Consider the following 27,827-nt stretch of genomic DNA (forward strand, 5'->3'; position numbering starts at 1 on the left):
TCTGCAGAAAAGATGTGATGCAATCATGTCAACATGGAGCAGAGTCTCAGAGGAAAGTTTCCAACATCTTGTGGAATCAATGCCACAAAGAACGGAGGCTGTTTTGATATCAAAAGGAGGAACTACTCAGTATCAGTATGATGTAATAAAGTGCTCTGTAAGTGTCTATATCTGCATGATAATATTAAGAAGTGAATATGAAGAGGAAACTTGTTCAGGCCTTGCACTTAAAAAGATTACTAAAAATCCACACAGCCCTGCTGTTTCTTTATTGTCTGAAGAGATTAATGGGAACACTGGGAAATGTAATGGAGGTGGAAATGTAAACACCGTCTTCCTGTGGCCATCCTAATGTACACAAACGCTGCGTTCAGTAATATTTGTGGCTCTGGAACGACTCAGCACTGATCTCATTAATCCTGGTTGGCCAGGACTCACTACCTTTGCAGCCCCTGTGCCTGTGTGTGTGTTCAATAAAACAGAAACCTGCCTGCACGATGCCACGTCAAGTTAATTATGCTTAAAAATATAAAATACAAATGTTACAGTAATTCATAAGTATTTTATTACATAAAGAAAATTGCTATCACAAAGTTATCACTGAACATTTAGCAATAAATATGAAGTCCGTACACGACAGTATAATGACGACTATGTTACTGAAAAAAAGAAAAGACTTGACAAAGAAATAGGACAAGAGGGTCACAAACACACAAACACATACATAGAAAGAAAATGACAAACAGATGATTATGAATACGCCCTCCATGACACAGTTCCATATTAGACTGGAACGATGTTTCGAGTGTTGTTATAAATGAATTCTGTTCAGCTCAGTCCATCTCCACAGGCATGAATCCAAAGTTTCTGTGCTTTCGTGTCTCGTCAGGAATATAAATGACTAACAGAGTATGAAGCGTAAGCGCAGCGTCTCAACTGTCAGTTCTACTCTGTTCCTCATGTTACAATCTGATCCAATAAAAAGGCGAACATTTAGAGCCGCCGAGGCTCCGAACAGGCTGGCAGTGAGCGAAGGTGTCCTCGTGTCCAGTTAGGACAACCAATATACACTCTCCTTTCTCCATGTCTCTACTCCACTTTCACCTACTTCCTCTCCTCTACTCTTCTCTCCTTGGCTCTGCCCCCCCCTCCCCTTCAGTCTCTGGGTGAGCTTAGGATGGGCCTCCACTTCCCTGGGCATCTTGGCTGGTGGAGCCCTCTGCCTCAGGGGCTGGGGAGGCCCCCGCATCTCCTTCTGGAGGAAAACATGGGAAAAAATATGCACAAAAATCAGTCAACGATAGTTTTGGCATTCCCAACAGCAGGGAATAAATCTGCCTTCAGGCTCTTTGAAAGAAACAAATAATGAGAATCCTGAGGAAGGAACTACAACTTCCTGTAGCAACACAGTGTCAGCATGATATGAGATTATTTCTAAATCTGAGGTTTCCCACCAGACCAGAGTTAGGAGTAGCTTGATTTATTGCAGTCAAATTGGTTAGCATGTCATGGGAAACTTGTGCTTTGACTGAGAAGGAAGTCAGCAAGAACAACGATGTAACACACAATGGTTAGACTGGGAAACATGTGCGTCATATTCAGACATGTTGATCCTAACAACTTGACACTCGACTGAGAGTATAGGAAGCAAAGACTATCTGTCATTGTTCTGCCATTATGGCTCGTTTAGCGCTGAGGGAACAAAATCCAGTCTCACTGAGACCACAATCTGAGCAACACCACTTGTCTGTGTTTTCATATTTTGGTGCCTTCAGGTCCAGGGGCTGGTTTCTCAAAGATAGACTTTGACTCCAGCTTAGACCAAACTCAGACTTCAGAAAGACGTCTCAATTCATCCATTGCACAAAGCCGTCTCGTTCTTGACTATCTTCGGGAGGCCCAATCTGCCATGAATTCTGGGTAAATTAGGACTACTCAAATCAAGTAATTGCGTCAAACCACTCAGCTCTGTTCACGTCAGCAGAAAAAGTAGTCCTTCTAGGGGAATTCAACAATTACACGGACATTTTACTGGAAAAAACAGCGAACAATGTAACAATACAAAGAAACTTCCAGTAGCATAAAATCTCAATGTAGTGTAATGACCTGCATTCTTGTAGCAGAGCTCAGTGCTTATGCTTTTGAACATATAGGGAAATATTGCAACATTTGATACTATCAGCCCAAGCCTTCTTCCTTTTGCCACTAGTCAGCAGGTTTCATGGATTTGTTAACATGGAACCATGGGTCTCAGCCTGGTGGTAGGGTGGCTGAATGTTTTTGTTTTTATATTTTGGGGTAAATAACAGTTCATCACTAGCCATAAAGTACAAGCGGTGGTGGGAGATAATATCTGAATAATCCACTTGAACTCCCTCATCAATTTTGGAGGATTTCACTATGAGTCACAGAACTGAAGCACTAACAGATTTCAAAACTAAAAACATTTTCTTACAAGTCTCAACTTTTAAACTGTGTAACCTGCATCAGACTAATCCAGGAGCAAAGGTAAGAATGGTCTAACACAACAGACAAGTTTAAAATATCTTTGTGACATTGGCCCCTGGTCTTTTGACTATGGTAATGAAATGTCTAGATGTCTGCATATCTGTTTTTACACATTATTATTATTATTACACATGTATTCAGAGGTGAGTTTACTGACCTGCAGCCTTCAGATCCATCTCTGCCAGGTCTTTGGTGAGTTCACTGGTGCTGGCCGCTACTGTCCCCTCCCCCGAGATGTCGGGCACTGCGTTCCTGCGGCCTGTGCGATCACAGTTGATGAAGTCCGAGTACGACGTCTCCACGTCCATCATCTGTCCATGACCAGCGCTCTCATTACACCTGCCAGAAGGAGGAGGAGATGTCAGGCGGCGGTGTCGCAAGGAGCAAATAAATCACCCCGCTGTCTCCCCTTCAATGGTCTGCGGTTGCTCATGGGGGGAACGTATCACTGTGTCCTGTGAATTTCTACTTCAGTAGAATCCACATGACAAAAAAATCAGACAGTGCTGAGCTATTAAAGAGGCAACTAAGGATGACCAGTGCAGAGAGAGTGGGCAGGAAGGGGACACCTCAGAAGCTTTTCAGCTGAGAGACTGGCAGCTGAGAGAGAATGAAATGAAGAATGAAGGTGTTAAATGCTATTTCTATTCCTGCATAGCAATTAATGGCACAACCAATATTTGTGCTAATTGGTTGTCCTAAAAACAAAAAGCTACACCGACTCTCTCTGTGCTCTCACTTGCAGAGTCAAACCCCTCTATTATAGTCCATTTGTCTGTCCCGGAGGTACTGACACAGCAAGGATTTAAAAAAGAAGAAGGGCTGGAAAAAGCACTGATCAATATGGGAGGCCAGAGTAAAAGAGCTTTAAAGCATTCAAAGGACAAGCAGAGGCGGGACCAGAAAGAGCCCCTGCAAAAAAAAAAAAAAAAAAAAAAAGCGAGTCGAGCTCCCATTTGCCATTCATTCCTCTTCAGTTTCCTGTTCTCAGTCCATATTTAACTAGGTCATGGATCCTGCCAACCACTAAAACACTATACAGCTGGTAACTCCTCAGAGAGAGGAGGACAAAAAAAATAACACTGCTCCAGAAAAGAGCAGGGAAAAGAGCAGAAAAGATAAGAAAGTAGTAGTAGGAAATATAAAGACACAGTGTCAGACTGTAAATGTCGTCACAGCTGCTCCTCTCCTGCAGCTTCGGTCCCCGAAGATCCTCCCACCCACCCACAGGCCGGCACACGTAGCAAAGACCTCACTGCCTGTGTATGGGCAGCATGACTGACTACATTACTGCTACGGACTTAGCCATCTAATAAAGCATGTAACACTACAACCATGACAGAACAGCTCAGCAGCTAAGCTATGAATCTTTAAGAAAAATGAGAGGGTCTGAGTCTCAGGGGTGGGGGGGGGTGGGGGGGGGGGGGACGACAAGCAAAAGAATGGGAGAGGAATAAAAAGGAGCTGGCAGACACAGCTACGACACGCTGACCTGGGGCCAGTCTGTTCCCAAACGCTTTCACTCACATTCTTTTAGTATTATTCAAAAAGGTCCCACAATTGTTTTCTCTCTTATGCACAGCGTGTCTCTGGGTCATTCCCTGAGAGGTCACGAGCCGCGCAGACGTAGGCGATGCTGTTTGGGAATGGGAAATTTTGCAGTGAAGGGCAATCTCTAAGCCGTACCTCAGGAAATGTCACCGAGTTCTGGGTTGATGGCATTTCCCTGAGTGCTCCTACCAAACACAAGAGCCACTCTGTGTCCCTGCAGATGGTGGTGTGATGCTCTGATAGATTGTTATCTACATGGCCGGCCTGCAGAGTCATCAGTGAGCCAAATCACAGTGGGAGGCCAGCGTCTCACAGGTTGATAATTACACCTTCTACCTCTTCCACAACCTGAAGTTCAAACGACTGAGGCTTTCACTAGCTACAAATTAGAGCTGAATGAGCTGAGGAAAATATATAATCTTGATTTTATTTTTATTTTCGTGAGATTGACAGTGTCATTCTTTTTACTGATAATTAGCCAGTTGAGTTATGGGTAATAATGACAAACATCTCAAATGACTGAGATCTGACTGATGTTCCCTAACAACAGTGTTTAGCGCTGAAACAATTAGTCAATTTATTGATTAGCTCATCAACAGAAAAATAAAAAGCCACTATTTTGATAAGCGATAAAGGTTTTTTTTAAATAAAGCAGAAAAGTATATACGCTATACAATAAAGTATAGTAAAAATGTCATTTGGTTCCAGTAAAACAAGACGTATGCAGACATCATCTTGGTGTGTGGGAAAATGTGTAGACCAAATGATTAATTGAAATTTAATTAAACTAATTAGATGAATTGAATCCCTCACACTGTTACGCTAGCTTCACAGCTCTTAATCCTGTAGGTCTCAATACACTGTGGAGTTTTTAATGTGATACTCTTCAAGCATTGATTAGGTGTGTTTAAAAGTATAACTGGGAGATTCAGACACTCGTAACAGCCCAGTACAGACACAGCCTGCTCCATATTAACTAAAACATCTAAAATGATACAGAGGCGGTGTTTCTTCTCCCACAAACCATCACTGAGTGAAGATACAGGCAACAGTAGAAAGAGCATTTTAACAAGACAAACAAAATTAGCTTGATTAGCTACAATAAATTTAATGGCTACAGTTATCATTACAGCAAAAGCCATCTTGGTGTAAACTTCCAGTTGCTACAGCTTGTTAAGATACTGTTCAGTATGTCAATTAATACAATATTTTAGAGTTAGATGATATCACTCACATGGGGTCAGCCCTATGTTCCCACAGCCCTATGTTCCCACATTTCTAAGAATGTTTTGAAAATTAGGCCCTATTTTCCCAGTCTTATATGTTCCCATAAGCCCATGTCCACACTAACCCGGGTAATATTTATCCGGTTAGCCCTTCCGTCCACATTAGAACGGTGAATTCCGTAACTGAAAACGATGCTTTACAAAAACGATCGCTGAGGTGGATAAATGTGAAGACGCCGTGGAACGTGGATGCAAAGCGTTCTGAAAGGGTATAAAAGGGGAATATAGGGCTGTGGGAACATAGACACGCTCCCACTCACATATATGTACACTAAGTATGAAACTACCACCAGCAAATCATCTTAGCATAAATACTGTAAGAGCCAGTCTGGCTCTGTCCAAAGGAAACAATATGATCCAAGCCAATAATGTACCCATAAAACTGTGAATTGGTGTTTCTTACACTTGTGTGTTTGTACAGATTAAACAAACAAGATAAAACTTGCTATTCAGTGAGCTTCAGACGTCTTGCTAGGCTGTTAGCCAGGTTAGCCGTTTCCTCCTGTTTCCAGTCTTTGTGCTAAGCTAAATTAGCTTTGATGGCTGGATAAGTGGCTGCTCTTGGTATCAATGTTCTCGTCTAATGCTAACAAAACAGAGAATAAGTGTATTTCCCAAAATGTCATGACTAATAAAACACAGCAGTGTAGCAGTGCAGCAGTTGTGTGCTGTGTTGTGTTGTCTACTCCACTGGCCCAGTTGTTCTGCAGTTTATGGGAGCTCCATCTAATTGCCGGGTTGTTTTGTTTGTTTAATTAGTCGGTTTGCCTGCGCATGTGGATCAAATCCTACCATGAGATCATTAACAGCTTTCCATGGAAGGACGCTGATGATGATGATGATGATGATGATGACGTTCTGCCTTCTGCTCTTCAGCACGTGTTTACACTCCTCTCTGCCCGACTGCCTGGTCTCAGCTGTGGCAGAAGCAGTTTAATGGTGCTGCTTTTTAAAATCAATTTATCCCCAATAAAAAATCCACTGAGCTCACTGTGATGATGAACTTGTTTTTGTAGCGCTGGCTGACTGACTGAAGCAGTGTGGGCTTTTGTTGTTCACCTGCTGTGATTTGTATGATGCAAATGAACATGTAAAGTGACTTGGAAGCACCAACGGCACCGATGACCTTCTGCATGACTTAACTAATTGCAGCTCATGTTCATTAAGTGGAATAACAGAATGGTCATTCATCATCGAGGGCAGCGACTAACAATTATATTCAATCTTTTATTAGTCTATCAATAATTTTTTTCAAGTAGCCGTTTAGTCTCAAGAGTAATATAGTGAAAAATACACAAATTCTTGTTCTTCTTCAACGTGTTTGGTATTTTTGCTTCATAAATGAATTCAAGGCACAGACTGTACCTTCTGCCTCTTGGGGTCTCTCAATCAAAACAATAACAAAAGATGCCGTTTTGTCATGAAGTAGCCTGGAGCTGAATTATCCACAGAGGTCTCCTCCTCTCCACAGCAAACAGACCCGGTGATTATAACCATTAAAAGCACTGAATAAAGCAGTTTCACATTAGTACTGAGTGTTTCACTGATGCTATACGCCGGACACAAGATATCAGGGAAGGGTTGGGAGCTGAGATTACTGCTAACCTTTGTGTCGATTGTTTCTCTCTGATAATTTATGATCCAGACATTCAGGAAGTTTTTACCAGCAGCCGAATTATCTGCAGAGGTGTCCTCCTCTCCATAACAAATGGACCAGGGGATTAAAACCAGTAGAAACACAGAATAAAGTAGTTTCACTTTAATAATCTGTGATTCACCAATGCTTTCTGGCAGACACAGGACATCTCGAAGGGGCTGGGAGCTGAGCTGCCAACCGTTTGCTTGGTTTTTTCTCCAATAACTAAAGATCCAGACATCCAATGAGGAAAACCTTTCATCTGGTTAAAAAACAAGCAACGAAGGTGTAAAAAGTGTATCTTAAAAATGTGACTTTAAACTGGATAAAAGTCCATTTTGAGCTTCTGATAGGCAACAACAACACTGACGCATGCAGGGGATATAACATCTTTGACAGCCAACCAAATGAAACTGACCTTTACCTTGATTAAAATCATGAATTTTTGTAGGTTTGAGACGTGCTGGACACATATGGGATCATTTAAGTACGTGCAAGTGCACAACACAAAAAAATATATAGGATAGGTCTAGTCATTTTTTTTGATATTTTAATGTGGAAAAGTTGAGAAATTTACTAGATTAATAAAAACAAACATCAAATTTTTTGCAGATTAATTTTCTGTCACTTTACTAATAGATTAATCTAATCTAATCGAATTAATAATTTCAGCTCCACCTCCTTCCAGACCAGCATCCTTAGGGTTTCTTGGTAAATTGCATATATAGAAGTCCTCTTCAAGCCTCACTGCGTGTTTACTGAAGTCACTTTATGACTCACAAAGTGCATTTTCTAGTCTTCATATGAAAAGCCAGGGTGTGTATACAAAGGGAAACTCGACACACCTGCGGCTGGAAACACTACCAACAAGACAAATGTCACAGGTGTGTATTTTCACTCAGGACAATAACAACTCAATCCACACAGGGAAATTGCTGCAGCTCAGCTCACGAGCTGAACTCTGTTTAGCCTCACTCTCTTTCCTCCTCTCCTTCCTGCTCTGTATTGTAACTGTGGATTGTTTCCAATGTGGGGATTCTCTCTGCAAAGTTATTTCAGGGAAAACATCCTAATTCAAGTTCTGGTAATTCCTCCATTGTGAAAGACATGGAGCTACATAATCACATCAACACAAAAAGCACTGTAAGCTTGTGAATGAAAGCAAAGGCTAAACAAAAGGTGCACAACGGTTTCCTACATGACAGCTTATAACATAAATAGTGACCACTCTGGGAAAGTGACATGTAACGGGGATGGAGATATTAGGAACAAAAGCCTTTGAGATCACTCAGGGAATATGAGTCAGCACAGCCACTTACACTGGGCCCATTAGGCAGGCAGGCTCACTACTATCCCGCTGGAGCCTTTTAAGCCTGATTTGCTCGTAATAAACTCACATTATCTGCAATAACCCACACAAAGACTGGCTTCTTTGCTGATTTCGACATCCATTAGTGCCGTCTACACAACCAATTTCAAGTCTGTCAACTAATTTTGCTGCGTTTATTGACAAAGCAAAAAGTCTTCACGTGAATGAGTTTCATTCTGCTGCTCGTAGCAACTCAACTTTTCCACTGGCCTCTTCAAGCTTGAATGCTCAATGAGAACTGCCTTTAAGTTTAGCCTTTAAGATGGATGTGAAAACAAAAACAAAAAAAAACACAAAGTAGAGATAATAATTATTTTCATTATGGAATCTGTCGTTTGTTCTATAACGAGTCAAGAACAATGTAGTGATCGACTGAAAGATAATTGGCAACTTTTCTAATAATAAAATAATTGTTTTAGTCATTTTAAAAGCAAACACAACAAACATTTGCCAGTTTCTGATTTTCAGATGTGAGGATTTAATGCTTCTGTTTGTCATACATGATAGTAAACTGACTATATTTGTATATATATTTGGGCTGTTGGTTGGAAAAAAAACAAGACATCTTAAGATATCTTTTTTCTCAATTAATCAGGGAAATAATCAGCAGATTAGTAGAGAATGAAAATAATAATTAGCTGCAATTTCCCAGAGTCCTGGGTGATGTCTCATTTTGTCTTAAAGCCCAAAGAGATGCAGTTTATAATGATATAATACAAAAGAAAGCATCAAATCCTCACACTGGAGAAGCTGTAACCAGAGTATGTTTGGCATTGTTACTTGAAATATTAACTTCAATAGTAAAATAAATTCTTGTTCAAATAACTGATTAATCAAATAATCATATCAGCTCTAATAAAACTACAGAAACGTCCTTTTCAAGAAACTCAACAGCTCTGAGTTATTACAGCAACACCGCAGCCAAACAAAAAGCACAGATGAGACAAAAGTTAACAACAAACTGTCGTTTCTTACCAAAGTATTCAGAGCTGCTTCATTTGCAGTCGGGTGCCTACAACCAGTTCAGGCTAATCCATCCAAGCCCATTCACCCTCAGCTCTGAAAGCACCATAACAGTGGTGTGCCTCAGCTCTCTGCCCTCCTGCTTGCTGCCTCTCAGCCCCCGTCAAATGCGGTCTGGGCACTGTCTGTTCACATGATGTCAGCAGCTGCTTGGTTGACAACGAGCCCACTTCAGACACAAGGGAGCTGTATTTCCTCATCGGGAATAGCATTGTTGTTCCTCTCTGGTCTTCCTCTCATAAATAAATAAAAGCCCTGTCCATTCAACTCTGGTGTATATATTCGCCCCATATCCTTCCTCTTCTTATGGGACCCGGAGCTGGGTGTGAAGGCCTAATTTCCCCTGGTGAAGTGAATATTGCAACTTGCCAAGCAGCTAGCTTTTGCTCTTCAACAGTCAGCCATTTACATAGACACTGTGAAAACGTTCCCCACTGGGGAGGCGAGCAGACACAAATCACTACTCACAAGAACTTTTTACCACCTCTCTCTCTGTGGCACTTTAAAGTCTCAGGCTTACTATTAAGCCACAGTAGTAGTCTCCATCTTCTCTGTCAGACATGCAGAATTACCACTGATAACACTGGATACTCAATGCAATTTTCTATCTCCTTTTCACCAAGCAGAGATACTGAGAATGATCACTGCCACTCTCGCATAATTGTCATCCTAAATGAGCGTTCTGAGCTCCTACGCCTGAAGGCATTATGAATCAGCCGAGGAACAGGAGATAAGAAGCCTGGCCGAGGCTATTAGCATCAGCTACTCTGGAAAAGTCTTGAGTGAACTAATGAATAAAACAAAAGGCCCGGGCAGGGCTGCTACTTCAGAAAGCTGCGGCCAAATCAAAAATCAATCTGGCTCGGACAGATTATCTCGGCAGGCATACAGAGGAGCAGCTAGAGCCGTGGTTCCCCACTTCACAACTCGGAGCACTACAGAGATCGATTCCGACCCATTTATCTCTCATGAGATGAAAAAACATACATATGAATGACTGTGCTCCAAAAGTGAGATATCCACCATTTAAAAAAAAAAATTACACCCAGTCCGAGATGTTCACTGCTGGCATGTTAAGGTAAGAAAAGCTGCAGCTAACAATTAAGGTAATTATGGATTATTTTCTCGATTCATTAATTCCTTGTTTAGTCTGTAAAGGGTCAGAAAAAAGGGTAAAGTCTAAGGTGAAGTCTCATAATGTCTTTTTATGTCTAATGACAAAACTGCAAATCCTCACAATTGAGAAGCTAGAACCAGAAAGGTTTGGGAAGTTTTGCCTGAAAAAAGTTGTAAATAAGAGATAGAAAGATATAGTTAATTTATTATCAAAGTAGTTGCAGATGAACATTCTGTCTAGTGACTATTCGCCTCAGCTCTATTTAAGTCTAACACAGTTAAGTCTTCTTTAGTCATCTGATCTTAAAACTGTTTACTTTCTGAGGACACACGAGAGAAATATAAAACACAATATATCTGTTGTTCTGCTTCAAGCTACGAGGTCCTGAGAACAGACAAACACAACTTCTTGCATTATTACACTGAATAATTTGTCACCAATTTTTCTCCAACTACCACCAGCGATGGTGATAATTATGCAAGAATAAACTATATAAGGTAATTAATCATGCGCAGTAGGGCTACAACTACTGATTACTTTCATTATTGATTAATCTGCAGATTCTTTGATTGAACTGTTTGGTTTATTGGATATCAGCTAATAGCAATATCCAACCAACAACACAAATACATATATATTCAGTTCACTGTCACAGAAGACAAAGCAAACCAGAAAATATTAACATTTGTGGAGCTGAACCCAGATTTTTTTGTTTGTTAGTTTGTTTGTTTGACAGATCGGGCAGAAGGGGCGTTTGTAAGTTTTCTCTGCCGCAGATCGTTGCTGTCCACTGCTGGAGACAGATCTTAGTGTGTAAAGGAATGAAATTTGATTCTGTACATTTCTCCTGGACTGGTAAGTAAACTGCTGTTAATGCTAACGGTGGCTATGTAGCAATAGCAAAACTTACAAATAGCTCCTTCAAACAACTAATTGATCATCAAGTTAGCTGCAGATTGATTTTCTTTCAATGAACCAATCGATGAATCTACAGATCGTTTCAGCTGATTCATGTAAGATGTGTTGAGCGTATAAAACGAACTTGAAAAATAACAGCAAAAGATGATGAAGATGAAAATCTGTGTAAATACAAAACCAAGTAAAACGCACGTTCATAAAACTGAAGAATCAAGTTTTCCTCTGTGCTGAAGGTTTTTACAAAACAAACAGGCCCCGTCACCACGTTTTGATCCGGAGAGAGGATTGACTCTCTGCTCCCTCTGAGAAACTTCAGGCTACAACTGGCTCATAGCGGATTAGAAGGTCAGAGATGCAGCGCAGGAACATGAGCCCTGGTGGTCTGAAAAATCAATTAGAAACTTTACAGGCCACCTGTGTGGTTAAGTGTCTCTGCACAGAAGGTCTGCCTGACTTTGTTCTCTGAGTTAGCAGGATCAGTGTGGCAGGTGGGCTGTAGTCAGCGCAGTAAAACTAAAGCAGGCCAGGCGTGGTCACACCCCTGGTTTAGTTAATAGCTGTTTTACTGTTAGTGCTGCTGTTTAAAGATGGTTCTCAGGTGGAGAAAATTATTATTCTAGTATTCTTTGACTCTCAATTTGATCCTTTAAATAATGATAATTAAAAATAAATGAAAGGTTAATTGTTATTATCATTAAATAGACTCCCTGAAATGAATGGAGCCAACTAAAGGAATTGAAAGGTCAAAAATATACATTTATCAATGTTCAGCTGGGTTAATCTGAGGAACTTTTGACTGAGTATCAAACAGGGATTTCAGGCTTTTTTGGCTCCATAGCTGTGTTGTGCACATATGTACTCAGTGGTGTGTTGTGAGTGATGAGGCCTCGATGAGACATACAGATAGCGAGCAGTAATACAGAGGATGGGACCTCAGGGGGAAGCAGACAGAAGATGAAGTGGAAGATGAAGCTGTGCTGAAAGATATGAAAGGAACCAGCTGAGAAAAATCCTGAGATACAAACTATTCATCTTGAAATCTGACTATCAAAGTGAGAGATATTTTCCTGTTTTGTAAATATTACTTGAAATTGATTTATCGTGTGCTTCCTAGTCAACGTGAGTGATAAGACACAGCAAGAGCAAAACAGATTGTCGTATCTACAGTCTGGGTTATACATAACAGTTTAATACCCCAGCACAAGTGCAGCACATTTATATTAATATGCCCATTGTGTAAACATGTGTTGTGTGTTGTTGTGATGCTGCTAAGATTAACGAGTGGATGTAATGCACAGCGCTAGATCGTATAATGTCAAACAGTGCACTCAGCAGCCATTGTGCTATTATCTTGTTGATCTTTTATAGTGCGCAGCATCTGAGCTGATTGTGGTGAGACAACTGCCAAACAAGACTACTATGTGCACTAAGAGGCCACTTTATTAGGTACACCAGTAAAACTTAATGCAATCCAATAAAACAGCTCAGCCTCTCCCTTTACAAAGATAATGTTTACTTTTAACTGACAGTCAGAAAGAAATTCACTGAACTATGTTTGTGATTGAGGTTGTCGTGTGCAGTGTTGTGCAGAGGTGTTCCTAATGTTTTGTCAAATATGAGGGCAGGATAACATTACAAACATATTTCAATATAATGCAAACTAGTTCAACACCACCACTAACTACGGCCTCAGTTCTGAACACAGAGTGTGATGAACACATTGAAAAGACTGGCTATTATACATTTCATAAAGGTAGAATATGTGGAAGAGCTGGTGTATTGGATTGCATTAGATTGTATAGATGTATCTAATAAAGTGGCCACTGACTGTTCATATTGATCACCAAGAGTTGGGCCACAGATTCACATATTTCGCTTACTGATGCAAATTTTGCTTAGATATGAATGAGATTCTCAGAGAACTGGTTACATTAACGCACTTTTTATTTAACATGACCAACAGTTGAGACACGTCTCGAGAAATAATAATAGGTACGTAAGTAATGTGTCTAACATACCCCAGTGCTACAGTGTGGACCAACAACTACACTTCTTGTATCGGCTTCTTCTTGCACATCTCGCATATGGATTCGTTTTTGTACGATTGGCTCTTCACCGTCTAGTTTTTAAATCCAAAATGCAACATCACATCTGCCTGTAGACTTGCTGGTGGCTTCAGTGGAGCTGCGACTGCTCTCACATGACCAGATCTCCTTGTGTGAGACCAACAAGGTTACAGCTTCACACGTCCATGGGAAAAAGGCCACAGACTGTAAAAGTAAACATTAAAAGATCAATCGATTTTGTGACTCGATATCGAATTATTCAAAGATCGATTATTGAAAATCAATTTTTTCAGCCCAGCCCTACTCGGTAGCAATGCAGCATTAGCCTCCAGCAGAGATGAGGAGCAGGCTCCCTTCAGCCCCATTCGACGCTGACTCAAGGGACATCACTGGAGTCACATTAATCAGGCTTCACACAGCTCCCTCTGGAGCCACGAAGGGCTTCATACACCTTCTTTCACATATAAAATAGTTCTTCTCAAGATAAAACTCAGGGGCGTTCCCCTTTAACTAACGTCACTGCTGTCCGGCTCTGGCTGAGCTCAGTTACATCATGTTACGCTGGTCTGTTTCTTGGTCGTTGGCAGTGACTTCCTGGAAATCACCATCAGTTGCCTAGACACCTCAGAGTGACGCCAAGACTCGAGGAAGCTACTTGTCTGCTGGCTGTAGCTTCATAATGAACAGACAGACATGAGAGTGACATCTCATACTCCCAGAGTATTTCCAAAACTTCAAAATTATTCATTTAAAAAGAATATTAAATTTGATTCTACTCAAAAGGCCACATCAGCTTCACATGACCTGCCACTGCACAGAAGTCCTTCAGGAATTCGTTATTTCACCTAGCACAAACTACACTGATTCCTGCAGTTGCAAAGTTAGGTTAACAAATGCTGAAAAAACCCAAACATTTATATAAGACGGTTTTTTCTCTGAATCTGTGTAATTAAAACAGACAGATCTGCTCTCAGTCACACTATAACGCTGCACAAACAAGGAACCCAAACCGACCGCACAGAGACACACACTTAAATTGATTTTGTTAATCTACTAAATCGTCTCCTCGGTTAAACAGATGGCAGGATCGTAGAATAAACAACTCTAAAGGGAGAGACGACACTTCTACTACAGACTGTGTTCCCTTTTTTTTTTTTTTTTTTTTTTTTTGAGCATAGCTCACTTAGCAACAGCTGCTTCAATCAATACTAGTTCTTGAGTGAAGAGAGCCAGTGCATCATAATATTGCTATGTCTTCACACAATACAGTAAAGTAACAGTATCAGATACACGACACAGGCTTGTTTGGAGATAAGTAGAGGTTACATTACCAGAAGTGTTGAATGTACAACACGGCATCCATTGTGCGTGTCTCCCTGTGGCCCAAAAACTGCACATACGCTGCAATCGGTCATTGTTTCAAGGGAAGTAGATACGAGTTGCCAGACAGCCAGACATGTGAGACCAAGTGTACTGCAGCAGCATGTCCTGCCTCAGGCTATAGGGAATCCCCTAGTTTGTGTTTGTTCGTGTGTGTATGTATGTATGTGTGTGTGTGTGTGTGTGTGTGTGTGTGTGTGTGTGTGTGTGTGTGAATAGGATGGGTGTGACAGAGTATCATCAACCGTTCATGAGTCACAGCTGAGTCAGGAGCAGGTGCTTCAACTGGACTCCAAAATGAAACCATCATTACAGCCCCCCTCCACCCACCCCACATACACACACACACACACAAAATAAAAACATTCCCACATCTCCATTTCCAAATGGTGCAGCAACTGTTCATTTAGAGTGTCATCATTCTTCTTGAGACTCTTCACAGGCAGTGTTGTTACAAAAACAAATGCTTTGGGAGAAATGGCTGAATTTATAAAGCACACACACGTGTAGGCACTTCTATATCTCTCACTATAAAACAAGTAAAAGAGATTAATGTTCCCTGAGACACATGTCTCTGAACAGTTATTCTCTCAAAGCCAAACTAATTCATGAGTGTGTAAGGCAGCACTAAGGGACAAAGAGTAGTGGCTGTAACTCTTACAGTGCTACGTCCACACAGAAAATATTTAGATGCGGGTGAGTCTGCTGTGTGTCTGGTGAAGTACTGAGAGCTGAGAGGACATATAAAAGCGCAGTGTGTCAGAAATGTTATGGAAGTTGTATTAATGTCATGTCTGTTCTTGTCTGCATATTCTTTGCAGATTATTAGCACTCAAAGGATTAGATGATAAATAGAAAATCAACTGGAAAGAATTCTGATAATCAATTGATCATTACAGGCTATTTGTAAGTTTTCTCTGCTGCTGAACGTGGTTTCTTGTCAGGAGCGGGTGGTGGTGATCGCTGCTTCACAAGAGCTTCAGCCATAGTTGTCTTTAACAATACAAGAGGTTATAATTCACCCTCTGAGCTGCGCTGCGTCTTCAGGGCAGATTGGAGGCTGCAGTGAGTCGCTATCAGAAAGTTACGAGACGGGCCGGTGCTAGCTGGTTAGCATGCTAACTTCGGTAGAAGAAAAGAAGTGATGGACACAAGAGTTAACACTGGTGTAGCTTTCCACCTCTGGAGACAGCCGTTGGTGAGTAAAGGAATGAGGTTTGATGCTGAACTCTCGTTTTTTCTAGACTGTTAAGTAAACAGCTGTTAATGCTAATGCTGAATATGTAGCAATAGCAAAACTTAGAAAAAGCTCCTTTAAGTACATTTTTGAGGAAAATGTTCTAGTTTTGCTGCTCTGATGATTTTCTCTGTTTTATATCTTTGTACATTAAATGTCTTTAAGGTTTGTACCTGTTGGTTGAGCAAAACAAACGATTTAAAGATGTCATATCAAGCATGTTTCTATGTCTTCAACAAAGCAAACAATTTAAAAAGAGATCACCTTGCGCTTGTTTTGGATTGTTGGCTGAAAAAATATATTTGAGGATGTCACCTTGGACTCTGGGAAATTATAAACAGACAATTTTCATTATTTTCTCCCAATTTATTGACAATGATTAAGTGAATATTCGAGAAAATAAACAGCAGAGAATGTAAATAATCATTAGCTGCAACGACAATTTTTAATCTTGTATGTGTAAAATTAACTAGACTTAGAATTGCATAAGGTTTCCAGATATTAATTGATTATTAAATAAACAGAAAATCAATTGGCAACACTTTTGATAATCAATCATTACGGTTTAATTGAGCAGATTGTCTTGTTCCAGCTTCTGAAATGTAAAGATTTGCTGCTTTTTTTCTGTTTTATATTATTCAAAACTGAATATCTTTGGTTAATCAAATAAATTATTAGTTGAATTGTACAATCACACAATTCCCTATATCCATGTTTTGTCTCACCAACATCCCAAAACCGAAAGATAATCAGTTTACAATCATCAAAGACGAAGAACAGCAAATCCTCACAAATGAGAAGCTTGAACTTGGGAATTTTTAACTTAAACAATTAATTGATTGTCAAAACAGTTGCAGATTAATAAGACTAATTGATTAATTGGTTGTTTTAGCTATAATTACTTCCTCGGCCGTCAGGTGTCATGAAACTTGCTTTCTGTGTCTACAGCACAGAGGTACACACTGATATGTTTTGGATAACTGCTTTGCTGGTGTGTGACTTTCCTCTTACTGTCCAGTCTATCTGTTCTAATTCTACTGCAAGGTTGCCCGGTTCTATTTCTGTCCACACATTTAACAACACGAGACCTCAGCAGGAAGCAGGTGGTTTGTTTGCCTGTGTTGTTTATGCCCTATCTTTTCCCAGGCTCTCTGCACACACACTGGAGGCTGAGCGAGACCCTTGGGCTGACGAGGAGGAGGAAGAGGAGGAGGAGGAGGAGGAGGACAACGAAGCGAGGATAAGAGGGAGATGAGAGGGTGAGGGAGGTGTGGAGAAAGATGAGGGGAGGATGATGAGCAAAGGATGGAAAGCAGATGAGGAAAGGATAGAAAAAGCATGATGGCAAAAGGAAAAAGAGGGAGGATGAGAGCTGCACAGAAGGAATGCATGCATGTTTATTGTGCTTGCTATATAAGGAAATATCCCTCACAGGCTCCAGTGTTTACTTTTTTTTTTTCTTTTTTTCTTTTTAAGAACTTGAGAAACATAATTCATCCTCCTTGCTTATGCTGCAGCAGACAACCGTTTAGCCAATTTGTAACCGTAATATATGATCTGATTGGGGGCTATGTCTCTCTGCACCACCTGTTACAAGCATTTCACCCTCAACTCCCTCCTCCTCCCTCCAATAGAATAACACACACCAGTAACTGCATTCAGCCAAAGCACCTCTCCATTCCAAAAACCAGAGACTTGATTACACCTTAACAACAATAACTACTCCTTGTGCTGCATTTAAAAATAATTTGAAGAAAACGAGTCGCTCCTCTCACCTGTATACCGACGGCCCGGGCGTGTCAGAGGTTTGCCAAGTGATTCCACTCGGCTGCACCGTCACACTTTTTCCTTCCACAAGTCTAATAGGATGTGGGCGTCATGTGATTCAATTTGCTGAGTTGACGGGGATGAAAAGGCGCATACGTAACCCTCCCCGCGAGCAAACACAAAAAAAGAGCAGAGGCAAACGTTGCACTTTTCCTCTAGACCTAGATAATGAAACCATCATTCATGCTGGTACACACCTTGAGCTTTTTCTAATGTGCAAGTCACCAAACCTACCGTGATATCACTGCAGCCAACAGTGGTGGAGGAAGATCTCACATTCATTACACAGGCTGTAAAATACAAGTAAATGGCTTTCATTCAAAATCCTGCAGAAGTATTATCAGCAGGTTTCAAAATAAAAGCACTTTTAGACTCTTTCAGTCATTAAATTATTATGGGACTGCAACTGTCGGTTATTCTCTCAATTAATATTTTTGTCAATAAAATGTCAGACTGTATTTGGAATTTTTTCTTACAAAAATGACCAAAACTATTTCTGGATTATCACAATAGTTGCTGATTAATTTTTTGTTGATTTGCAAATCGATTATTCAATTAATCATTGAAGCTCTACATTATCAGATCATTAAAACTGATACACTGTTGTAGTTGGTCGAGGTGGAGTAACTACTTTATGTACAGTTCATACCAGTGGTTCCCAACATAAGGATCAGGCTCCTCCGAAAGGGTCTCAAGATAAATCTGTGGGGGTCGGGAGATAATACATAGAGGAAAAAGTTTGTTTATTTCTTTTTGTAGTTATTCAACACAAATTTATACAATTGGACTTTGGACTTTTTTTTGTGAAATATTGGATAATTTTATCATTTTGAATATTGAACAGTTTCACAAATAAAACTATCTGGAAAGTTTAGCTGGGAAATCATCCTTTGGAAAGGCCGGAAAACTGGGTTCAGTCTTTGTATTTTATAAGGTTATGTAATGTTTTGTTTGTAAAAAGCTGTCAGATAAACATAGAGGAGTAAAAAGTATAATATTTCCCTCTGAAATGTAGCAGAGTAGAATTATAAAGTAGCAGAAAATAAAAACGCTTAAGTAAACGTGCAAGTACCTCTAAAATATTCTGTATGTATTGCTTCAGTAAATGTATGTTACTGTATGTTACTTTCCTCTACTGGCTGTCTTTAAAGTTTAATTAGAGAAGCTGCAAAACTTGCAGTCCCTGTATTTAAAAGCCCGTTTACTGACAGGACACTGAACTACAACAAGTTAATTGTCTTTTTAATTGAAATGAACACATTTGATGATTTAGGTTTTCCTCTGGCAGCAGCATCAGAAAATAGATATACTTTTAATTTATACCTGTCGAGTGAATTTAGTGACATTAAATAATTTGCTGTCTAGTTCCTCTGAGTGGCCTCCTGTTAACACAGCTTGTCGTTTCCCCTCCTCTGGGATTTAGATGAAAACCTTTTCAGAAACACAATAAAATATTTTAAAGCCTGAAAATTCCCCCGGTGGATCAAATCAAAGCATCACAAGCAGATTACAAGCCTGTGATTCCCTGTCAAACAATGAAGGTCATGCTGTTCCTTTTACCCTTGGGCATTCTTCTGTCTCATCACTTTTAAAGTTCATTGATTTTAGCGTTTTACTCACATCACATGGAATCTGAAATGGACCACTCCATCTAAAACAATGAAAGCTCGCTGATGACGAGAGACTCTCATCAAATCATCTTTCACCGACCTGCTGGGCCATAAGCAGGACAGGTCTGTTTTACTTCCAAACCAATTCACATGGATGAGAATCCACTAACATAATAAGGCTTGATTAAAAATTCCCCTATCTGTGAAATTTATTCTGATGCTGTGGGCCAGTCCAGCTGAAGTAAGAGGGTGTAACTTGGCTTAATGCTGGAAAACAGATGTGTCACCACTTTGAAAAGGATCCTCAATAAACAATGTCATTCATCAGGCAGAGGGAAAACATTAGGAAATAGATCTGCGTCTTATAAATCTGGTAACAATAAAAAAAAATGGACTGATGGATATGTTACTGTGTGCAGGTTTGTGGCCAGCTGCAGCTCATCCCAGCCTTTAACAAGGCTTTGTACCACATCATTTTAAATGGTCCGAGTCAGGAAACTGTGCTAGTTTCCAGTTGGAATATAAGTAACGCTCCACCCAAAATGTATCTTTTGAGTATGGCAGACTCCCTCCCTGTGGGCGTAAGTTTGATCCCTTGCTGAGAACACAGGCTGTGGTCAGTTTGTATCCACAGTGGTTACAGTATATTCCAATGGTGACCCAATTTCACAAGAAACTTCTCAGACGACTCCTGCTGTTCTGCTCAGTATGTCCCCAACACCACATATGGTTAACAATACGGCTTACATCTCAGTTCTTACATGCTGCAAGGTAAATAAGATGGTGAATGGACTTATATAGCGCTTATCGTGCACGAAAAGACACATTCACCCATGTACAAACAAATAAAATCATATTACGATTATTTTGGCAGATATTGAGATTACATTATCACTCATTATTTCAGTTGGAATGGTCATTTCTGCATTTAATTTTCACTTACAAAACATTTTTTGCTGGGGTCTTTACCAAACAAGCGTCTGGCGAAGTCTGGAGAGTATAATTTGTAGGCAGGAGGCATCTGGACAGCTAGCACCACAATGCTTCATTTATGGTCCGTTGTGACACATTTTACAATCATCAAGAAAAAATAGCATCTCTTGGGATTTGGATATTTCCCTTGGCCAAAAAAAAAAAAAAAACCCGCTGCACACTACCTGCTCGGCACCAAACTGCAGACAGTCAGAGACCAGCTGGTGAACACTTAACAGCTAAAGAGCCAGCTGTTGCTCCACAACTGCTGGACGTTTGGGCAACTACCGCATTCGTCATATCGACTTAAAACACAATGATCTGTTCCACTGGTCAGCATCAGCAAGTTTGGAAAAGAATTTAACCTCTTAACCTTTGACCTCTGTACAACAGGGACCAGAAGCATCACTATCCGAAGATAAACATATGTATACTCTTGCGTATGGTTCTGTTTTATCTCTGTGGAACTGGGCGCACGTGCATGAGCCTCTTTTTAGCCACAAACAGACGTAAGTTCTCCGTAAATCGCCTGTTCACACTTCAGTACCTCTGTCTGCTAACTGTAGCACTTGTTAGACCTGTCGAGAACGGCAAAAAGAAAAAAAAAAAGAAGTGCAATTTTGCCACATCAGTGAGGTTGTCCAACAATGCAGGAGCAGCTTTCATAACACATGACTATTACCCGCAGACGTGGCTATTTATAGCACCTGTATCATTATTTTATTAAATGTACCTGCGACAGCTCAATCATCATTATTAAACGTCGGAAAGATAATCAATGATTCAAGTTATGGTGCCATTATTAAGGCAGGATTCTACAAGGTGCTTGACAAAGGGGAATAACATGAAAAGATCATTAACACAGGGAAATGAATTGATTCTGAATGAAGCATGTGTACGCTGCTCTAAAGTATTTTCCTTTTATAAATACCAGCTTCTGTGTGGAAATAATCATCTGACCCCAGAAATGTTGCACATAAATAAACTGAATCCCTATCTCAAAAAAAACACAGAATAAGAAAATATTGCAGATTAAATAATTGTTTCTTAGTCTCTCACAGTGGTCTGCAATATCTATGTATACAAGAAAGTCTTTTCGGGCTGTCACACGAGATGCTGAAGGCCGGGGTGATGGCCCTCATTTTCTCCTCACGGGGAAGTCAGGGAGCTAAAAACAGAGGAGCTTAAGTCCTCTGCGCACAGGGCAAAGAATGTGGTTGGAGGTCAACGCAGTTGAACCGTCAAATCCCCGTCCACAAAATATGTAGACATTAAACCCATGATTACACAGTGGGAGAGCATACAAAAATAGACTCTGAGTAGCACGTTCACATAGCACCAAAACCCCGCTTCACCGTCCACGGACACAGCTACAGACTGTTGTTCCGAACACGGGAAGGTCTCTGGGCAGGCGACTGATCGTGGACACAATCTCAACGAAATCTAGAAGGCACTTGAACCAATTCTGAGAATAGATTGCTATTTTTATCTAAAGCATGTAATGACCTGTCCTTATTGCAGAAAAGCATTGAATCCAGCAGCTTCAGATTCCCATTAAAAGGGACAGTAATTCTCAGTGTTCTGCAGCTAGGGATGAAACAGTCCGTGTGCAGTACAGTGTACAAAGAAAAGCTCGTTTAACCTTCAGTTGGACTGTAAGGGGAAAACAGACAGGAAACAAAAACCTGATGACCACTTTAAAAAAAACAAACCACAGACGGAAACAACCACATAGTCACCGGCCCCACCCCCGGAGTGTGCACTTAATGCAAGCTCTCAGCGCAGGGATATAGGGGTCCAAATGTTCTCAGAGTAATCATGTTATTGTTGGCAGCGCTCAGCAGGAGCAGATATGACTTCCATTTGCTGAAGGAGTTGGAGGAGGAGAACGGCGTTGGTAAGAGTGTTGGTCATGCAGCACTGCAGATAATCATAAATGTACTGGCATGACCCGATTACTCATGATCTGGCTGCTTTCTGAATAACGGGTGCCACAGATTAGGAGGTGCGTAATGCACAGAGGCCCTCCGTGAACGAGGATGAGGAAGAGCCGGAGCACGAGCATGTGTAATCTTAGATGGCGAGTGGCCTGGCCTTATCTTCTGCGCGCCGTGTTTGGAGTCAGTAAATATGATTGAAGCACAGGAGGGAATGTCCTGCAGGGGCTCTGTCAAAGGTCAGCAGGGCATGTGTGTCTCTCTCTGGTAGCAGGGGTTTTCTATCATCACTGAGCTCTCTGTTCTGGCTGCTCTCCACCATCCACCCCCCCCACCCCCCACCCCCCCCACCACCCCCCCCTTGGCCATTTTGAAGGATAACAGACCATGTTTGGTTTGTACTGGTACAAAGAGAGGAGACGAGGCCGGAGACAGCCATATCTGGTATCAGACTGTACAAAATGTAATCTTAAATTCATCAGGTGGCTTAAACCCTTTACGACATGTGATCTTTCCACTAATGTAAAAAACACTATAAGCTCTTTAATGTCAAAATTTTGTCCAGGAACAATGTTGCTATGTAACGTATGACCAGACAGATTCAACCCTCGGTTAAAGCTCCTGGCAAACACGATGTGCATTTGTTAAGCATATTACTCGAGTTGAAATGATTAAAAGAAATAATCTGCAATTATTTTGATAATCACTTCAGTCATTGTCCAAGCCAAAACACCAAACATCCCTCAGATCCAGCTGGTAAACTGTGACGATGTCCTGCTTGTCCTCATGTGACAGTAAACTGAATATCTTGAGTTGGTTGGATGAAGAAATTTGATATCATCACCTCGGGCTTNGAAATGATTAAAAGAAATAATCTGCAATTATTTTGATAATTTTAGATTAGATTCAACTGCATTTCGTTGTCTTAGTACGTGTACTCTGTGCAATGACAATAAAGTTGAATCTAATCTAATCTAATCTAGTAAATTGTGATGCACAGTTTTACAGACCAAATAATTCCTCACTTAATCAAGAAAATAATGCCAATTAGCTGCAGCCCTATGTGTTTCCCTAACTTTGTTCGTCTATGTTATATTTCTAACAAAGATCTAGAATCAGGTAGTTTCCTGTTTTTATTTCCAAAAAATATAATATAAAATGTCACCACTGATATGCAACAGTTTCCCAGAGCCATGAAACGCTAAACCATTACATATCACAGTATGTGAAGACATCCCACAATCCAGCTCTGTCAACTGGTCTGCATCTACATTACATTACAATGCTGCAAAGCTGTTCCATTTTAATTTAAATCAGGATTTGGTTCATTTAGGTTGGTGTGCACTGAGCTCAGGGAGAGCACTGTGTTGGTTACAGTCAGGCGGTCGACAGTGAAGAGAAACACCACAGGCAGGCAAGAAGCCAGTATTTATTTTCACCAGTGCCCATGCCCAGTGACTGGCACTTGCCCAGCAACACTCATGCAAAGTGGGGGGTCCCCCCCTCCCTCGGCGGCTGCTGCTGCTACTCCCCCCCCACCACCACCACGACCAGCAAGGCTACTGCTGACTCTCTGAGCACCGTCTCCCATGATCCAGCAATGTCACTTTGACGTCCAGGAGAACTGGACTGACGAGCCCCTTCTTCACTCAGCAGCCAGGTTATTGCATGAAAAGCTGCTGTCAGCACTGCCCTGTTATCTTATTGAGTTAGGAAATAGAGGACGAAGTTGATTTGTGGTTGGAGAGGGGGAAGGAGGAGGGCGGGGGGCGGTGGGGGGTGAATGGGAGAGGGGAAGGGGGAGGAGGGGGGTGGCTGGGTGCATTGACAGAGCAAAAAAAAAAAAAAGGCACAGTTGATGAGAGAGGAGATGAGGGCTTTCAAAAGCTATCCAGGCTGTCATCATGTACACTGAATGCAGCAGATAATGTGTGGGAAGGACCGTGCATGCCACTATACACACTAACACACACACACACACACACACACACACACACACACACACACACACACACACACACACACACACACACACACACACACACACACACACACGATACACATAGGCGACTAGCATAATGGATGCACTTGAACGCCCCACACGTTCGAGGGAAAAATGTAAATACGATTAACATTCACATTGTGACTGCACATAAATCTGCGCAGAGGAAAAAGAGCAGGTTCATGTGGCGGACTGAGTGTGAGCTCGGCGGACTCACAGGCTCAGCGATGAAGGATGTATTGTCTAACGATAGTCGCTGTGCTGGCTGGGGAAAAGCCTTTCTAACATCATGTAGAAAAACCTCGCTTCGTGACTCCGCAGCTCCCTGCGGACGGTCACTTCAAGAACTGCCCGTTTTCACGCACGTAAACGCACAACAGAAACGCATACGCATACACACACATACACACACACACACATTTGTACGGCGAGTAGAAAAAGACCGCCACTAACCTTGGTCGGGTCGCCTCCTGTTATCCACTTGTTACAATGGAAATTAAACACCATGGATCCCCAGTTAAGTTTCCTGGCAGTCGGACAAAAAAAACGCAGCGACCGGGCCGAAGCTGGAGCAGACTGGTGTGTTAAAAGAAAACATAAACAGGTAAACAAACGTGTGGTGAAGTGAAGTGTGTGTTAAAAACGGAGAGCCGCCTGGCTGTTTTCTCAGGGCGCCGTCAGCGAACAACGAGAAAAGGTTGTGTCTTCAAACAGCTGTTTTCCAAAATGGAGTTAGCCGTGTCTGAGCCAATCAGAATCCGCCTGTGGAGGCTCCCACTCCTCTGTGGGCTGGAGCCACCGCCACACTGCACTGTGAACATCAAGCACTCACTTTATACATCTATTTTTTTTTTGTTATTTTATTTTAGCTTTCATGTAGGACAGCTTTATTTAGCCGCACATCAAACCTCCAGACACCCCAGCTGATCAGATTTCCTCGCAGGGAACCCCCAGATGTTTCTCATGTTGGTTTTAGTGCAATTGTTTAACAGTTTACTCTGAGGATGGAGGGCTCATCAGTGATGTACTGTACACTCACCTGACAGTTTATTAGATAACGACACCCAGCAATGGCCGGACTAACCATCCAAAATGTAAAGTTGGACCCAAACTGACTTCTACGATTATTTCCCCAGGAAAAAAGAATCTCTCCTGATAACTGATTAAATGTTTAAGTTGTAATTTCCATGATCGTTTTAAGCAAATAATCACAATCATCAATTGTACTAACTTCTTATTTTATTTTTATTTTTTTGAAGCAAAGTCAACATATTTGTGTTTTTGACTGTGACTCATCTGAATGTGTTCACTTAAGATATGAAGTTTTTGCTCTCTTCTATCTTTTTCTACACTAAACTATTCATTAATTATTAAAGAAAGTAATTGTAAGGAGTGTTAATGATGAAAATAATCACTGGCTGCAACCTTACACGTCTCTTGTGATGGAATAAAACAACTTTTCTGTAGGTTTTAACTGAGATACAGAGAAAAAAAATGGAACCATTAATTTTGACAAGTCATTCCACAAGTCAAGGCCATGTGACACAGGATGGACGACCAATCAGAGCTGATATTGAACTTTAAGTGGTTCAAATTTGTGATTAATCACATTATGCAGACATAAATGACGTAGAGTAAATCTGTTTTTTGGGGGCACTGTGCAGTAGCCTCCTTCATGAAGGTTATAATCTGCATTTTTTGTTGAAACTGCATTAAACTATACTATAATAAACTACATTATACAGAGAGGTATTTGTGTTAGTCAGCCCACCCTCACTGATAAATAACAGGGTGGACAAAATAAAAGAAACACCGTTTTATTATAATGCAACATGGTTCAACAGCACCACAGACGAGCCTACAACAGGACAATAAAGTTGCATCAGCACCTCTTTCAAAACAGTTTCAACACAAAGTGAACATTGTCACCTTCATGAAGGAGGATTTATTGCAGGACTGTTGCATTAGACTGTATTTGTTTTAACAAGGTGTTCCTGATAAACTGCCAGGTGAGTGTAAGAGGCCTCAAACAATACATCACTGATGAAATGAAAAGGTGCTTATATGTGGGGCTCAATTGTCTGACTGTTGGTCAGACAAAATAAACACATATATATACATACGTACATACAACCTTTTGTTTAACAACAGTCGCTGATCTGAAGGTGTTTTCAGAATCATTAAAAACTCTTCTAGCAAAAAACTGTACGATAATTAAACTGAGGTTCAGGCGTAAAATCAGAGGAGAGCTTCTTTAACTGATCTGCCTGTTTTCATTTTCATTTTGTCCTGAACTCCTACTATATGAGTGTACAGCACACAACAGTTGTGTTCACTGAATGAATGTCATGGTAACAGAAAACCAACAATATCCAACAATGTAGGCTGTGTGCAGTTAAAATAAGAGTCAAAATCTCATGAAAGAGACAGAACAAATTAATGAGCTCTGAGTAAGTCTTCCAGATGGCAGCGATCCAGCATCCAACCAGCAGAGTCACATGCCAAAACTATTTTAATCTTGACTGTAAGACACAACTCAACATTGTTTAAAGTACATATAGATACATGTTTTCTTTTAGGAGTATTTTCTAATTTGATGTCTTGCAGTATTTTGAACGAGTTGATTTTAATCCAGTCAAGGTCACCAGAGCTCCGACCTTCATGCCAAGCAAACTAATGACCTAATGAAAATTTAAAGTGTATGGGCTCATCTCATCACACAAAGTTTTCCTAATGTTAACATGCCACATACATGTGGTCCACCCACAGATGCTGAGGAGCACTCGGTTATTCCATCGATAGGATCTGTTATAGTTTCAGAATCATTGCTTTTTTTCGTTGCACAAAAATGTAATAATAACACCAATTTCTCCAGTTGTGGAAATGAACAAAGTATGTTTAAAATCTATATATGGAATTTAAGTAAAGCTGAAGTTTACATGCATTTTAATTTGGATGTACTTTATACTTCAACATGACAATATAAAGGGAATGTTGTATTTTTTTATTCTACTACATAAATGTTATCAACAGTAGTGATGGAAGGAGACGTACTCACATCCTTTACAAGTAAAAGCACCAATACGACAATTTATAAAACTCCTGCATTTAAAGTCCTAAGTGTCAAAAGTTTTTGTTCTGCAGAGAAATTGTCCCTGTGAGTGATATAGCTGTTACATTATTATATTGTTAACACTGATGCATCAATATGTATGTATTACTGTTGTTGCTGGAGCAGGTGGAGCTAGTTTTAACTAATGTGTACACTGCTAGTTCAGTCCAGTCCCCTCTAAAGTATCTGAGTGGCCACGGGATGAATTAAATTAAACGATTAAATGAGAAGAAAAACAAAGTTTAGCTAAACAAATGTGTTTCTATGTTGTTGTTT

The 27,827-nt window shown here is 40.7% G+C and overlaps 1 protein-coding gene across 2 annotated transcripts; it reads right to left on the reverse strand.

Moving 5' to 3' along the window:
• Positions 1 to 520: 520 nt before the first annotated feature.
• On the reverse strand, positions 521 to 25,204 carry pkig (cAMP-dependent protein kinase inhibitor gamma). 2 transcript variants are annotated; one of them, XM_022763257.1, is made up of 3 exons: positions 9,326 to 9,474; positions 2,666 to 2,847; positions 521 to 1,255 (listed from the first exon to the last, which is right to left on the reverse strand). In XM_022763257.1, exons 2-3 carry the CDS (start codon positions 2,817 to 2,819, stop codon positions 1,173 to 1,175), a joined length of 237 nt encoding a protein of 78 aa, XP_022618978.1. In that variant the 5' UTR covers positions 2,820 to 2,847; positions 9,326 to 9,474; the 3' UTR covers positions 521 to 1,172. The 2 variants fall into 2 exon arrangements, with proteins under 2 accessions (XP_022618978.1, XP_022618977.1); XM_022763256.1 differs by lacking the exon at positions 9,326 to 9,474 and adding an exon at positions 24,893 to 25,204 and having other exon boundaries at positions 524 to 1,255.
• Positions 25,205 to 27,827: the final 2,623 nt, after the last annotated feature.

This window comes from Seriola dumerili, unplaced genomic scaffold (genome assembly GCF_002260705.1).
Source record: "Seriola dumerili isolate Sdu_G_001 unplaced genomic scaffold, Sdu_1.0 BDQW01000468.1, whole genome shotgun sequence".
In the NCBI taxonomy this organism is placed as follows: domain Eukaryota; kingdom Metazoa; phylum Chordata; class Actinopteri; order Carangiformes; family Carangidae; genus Seriola; species Seriola dumerili.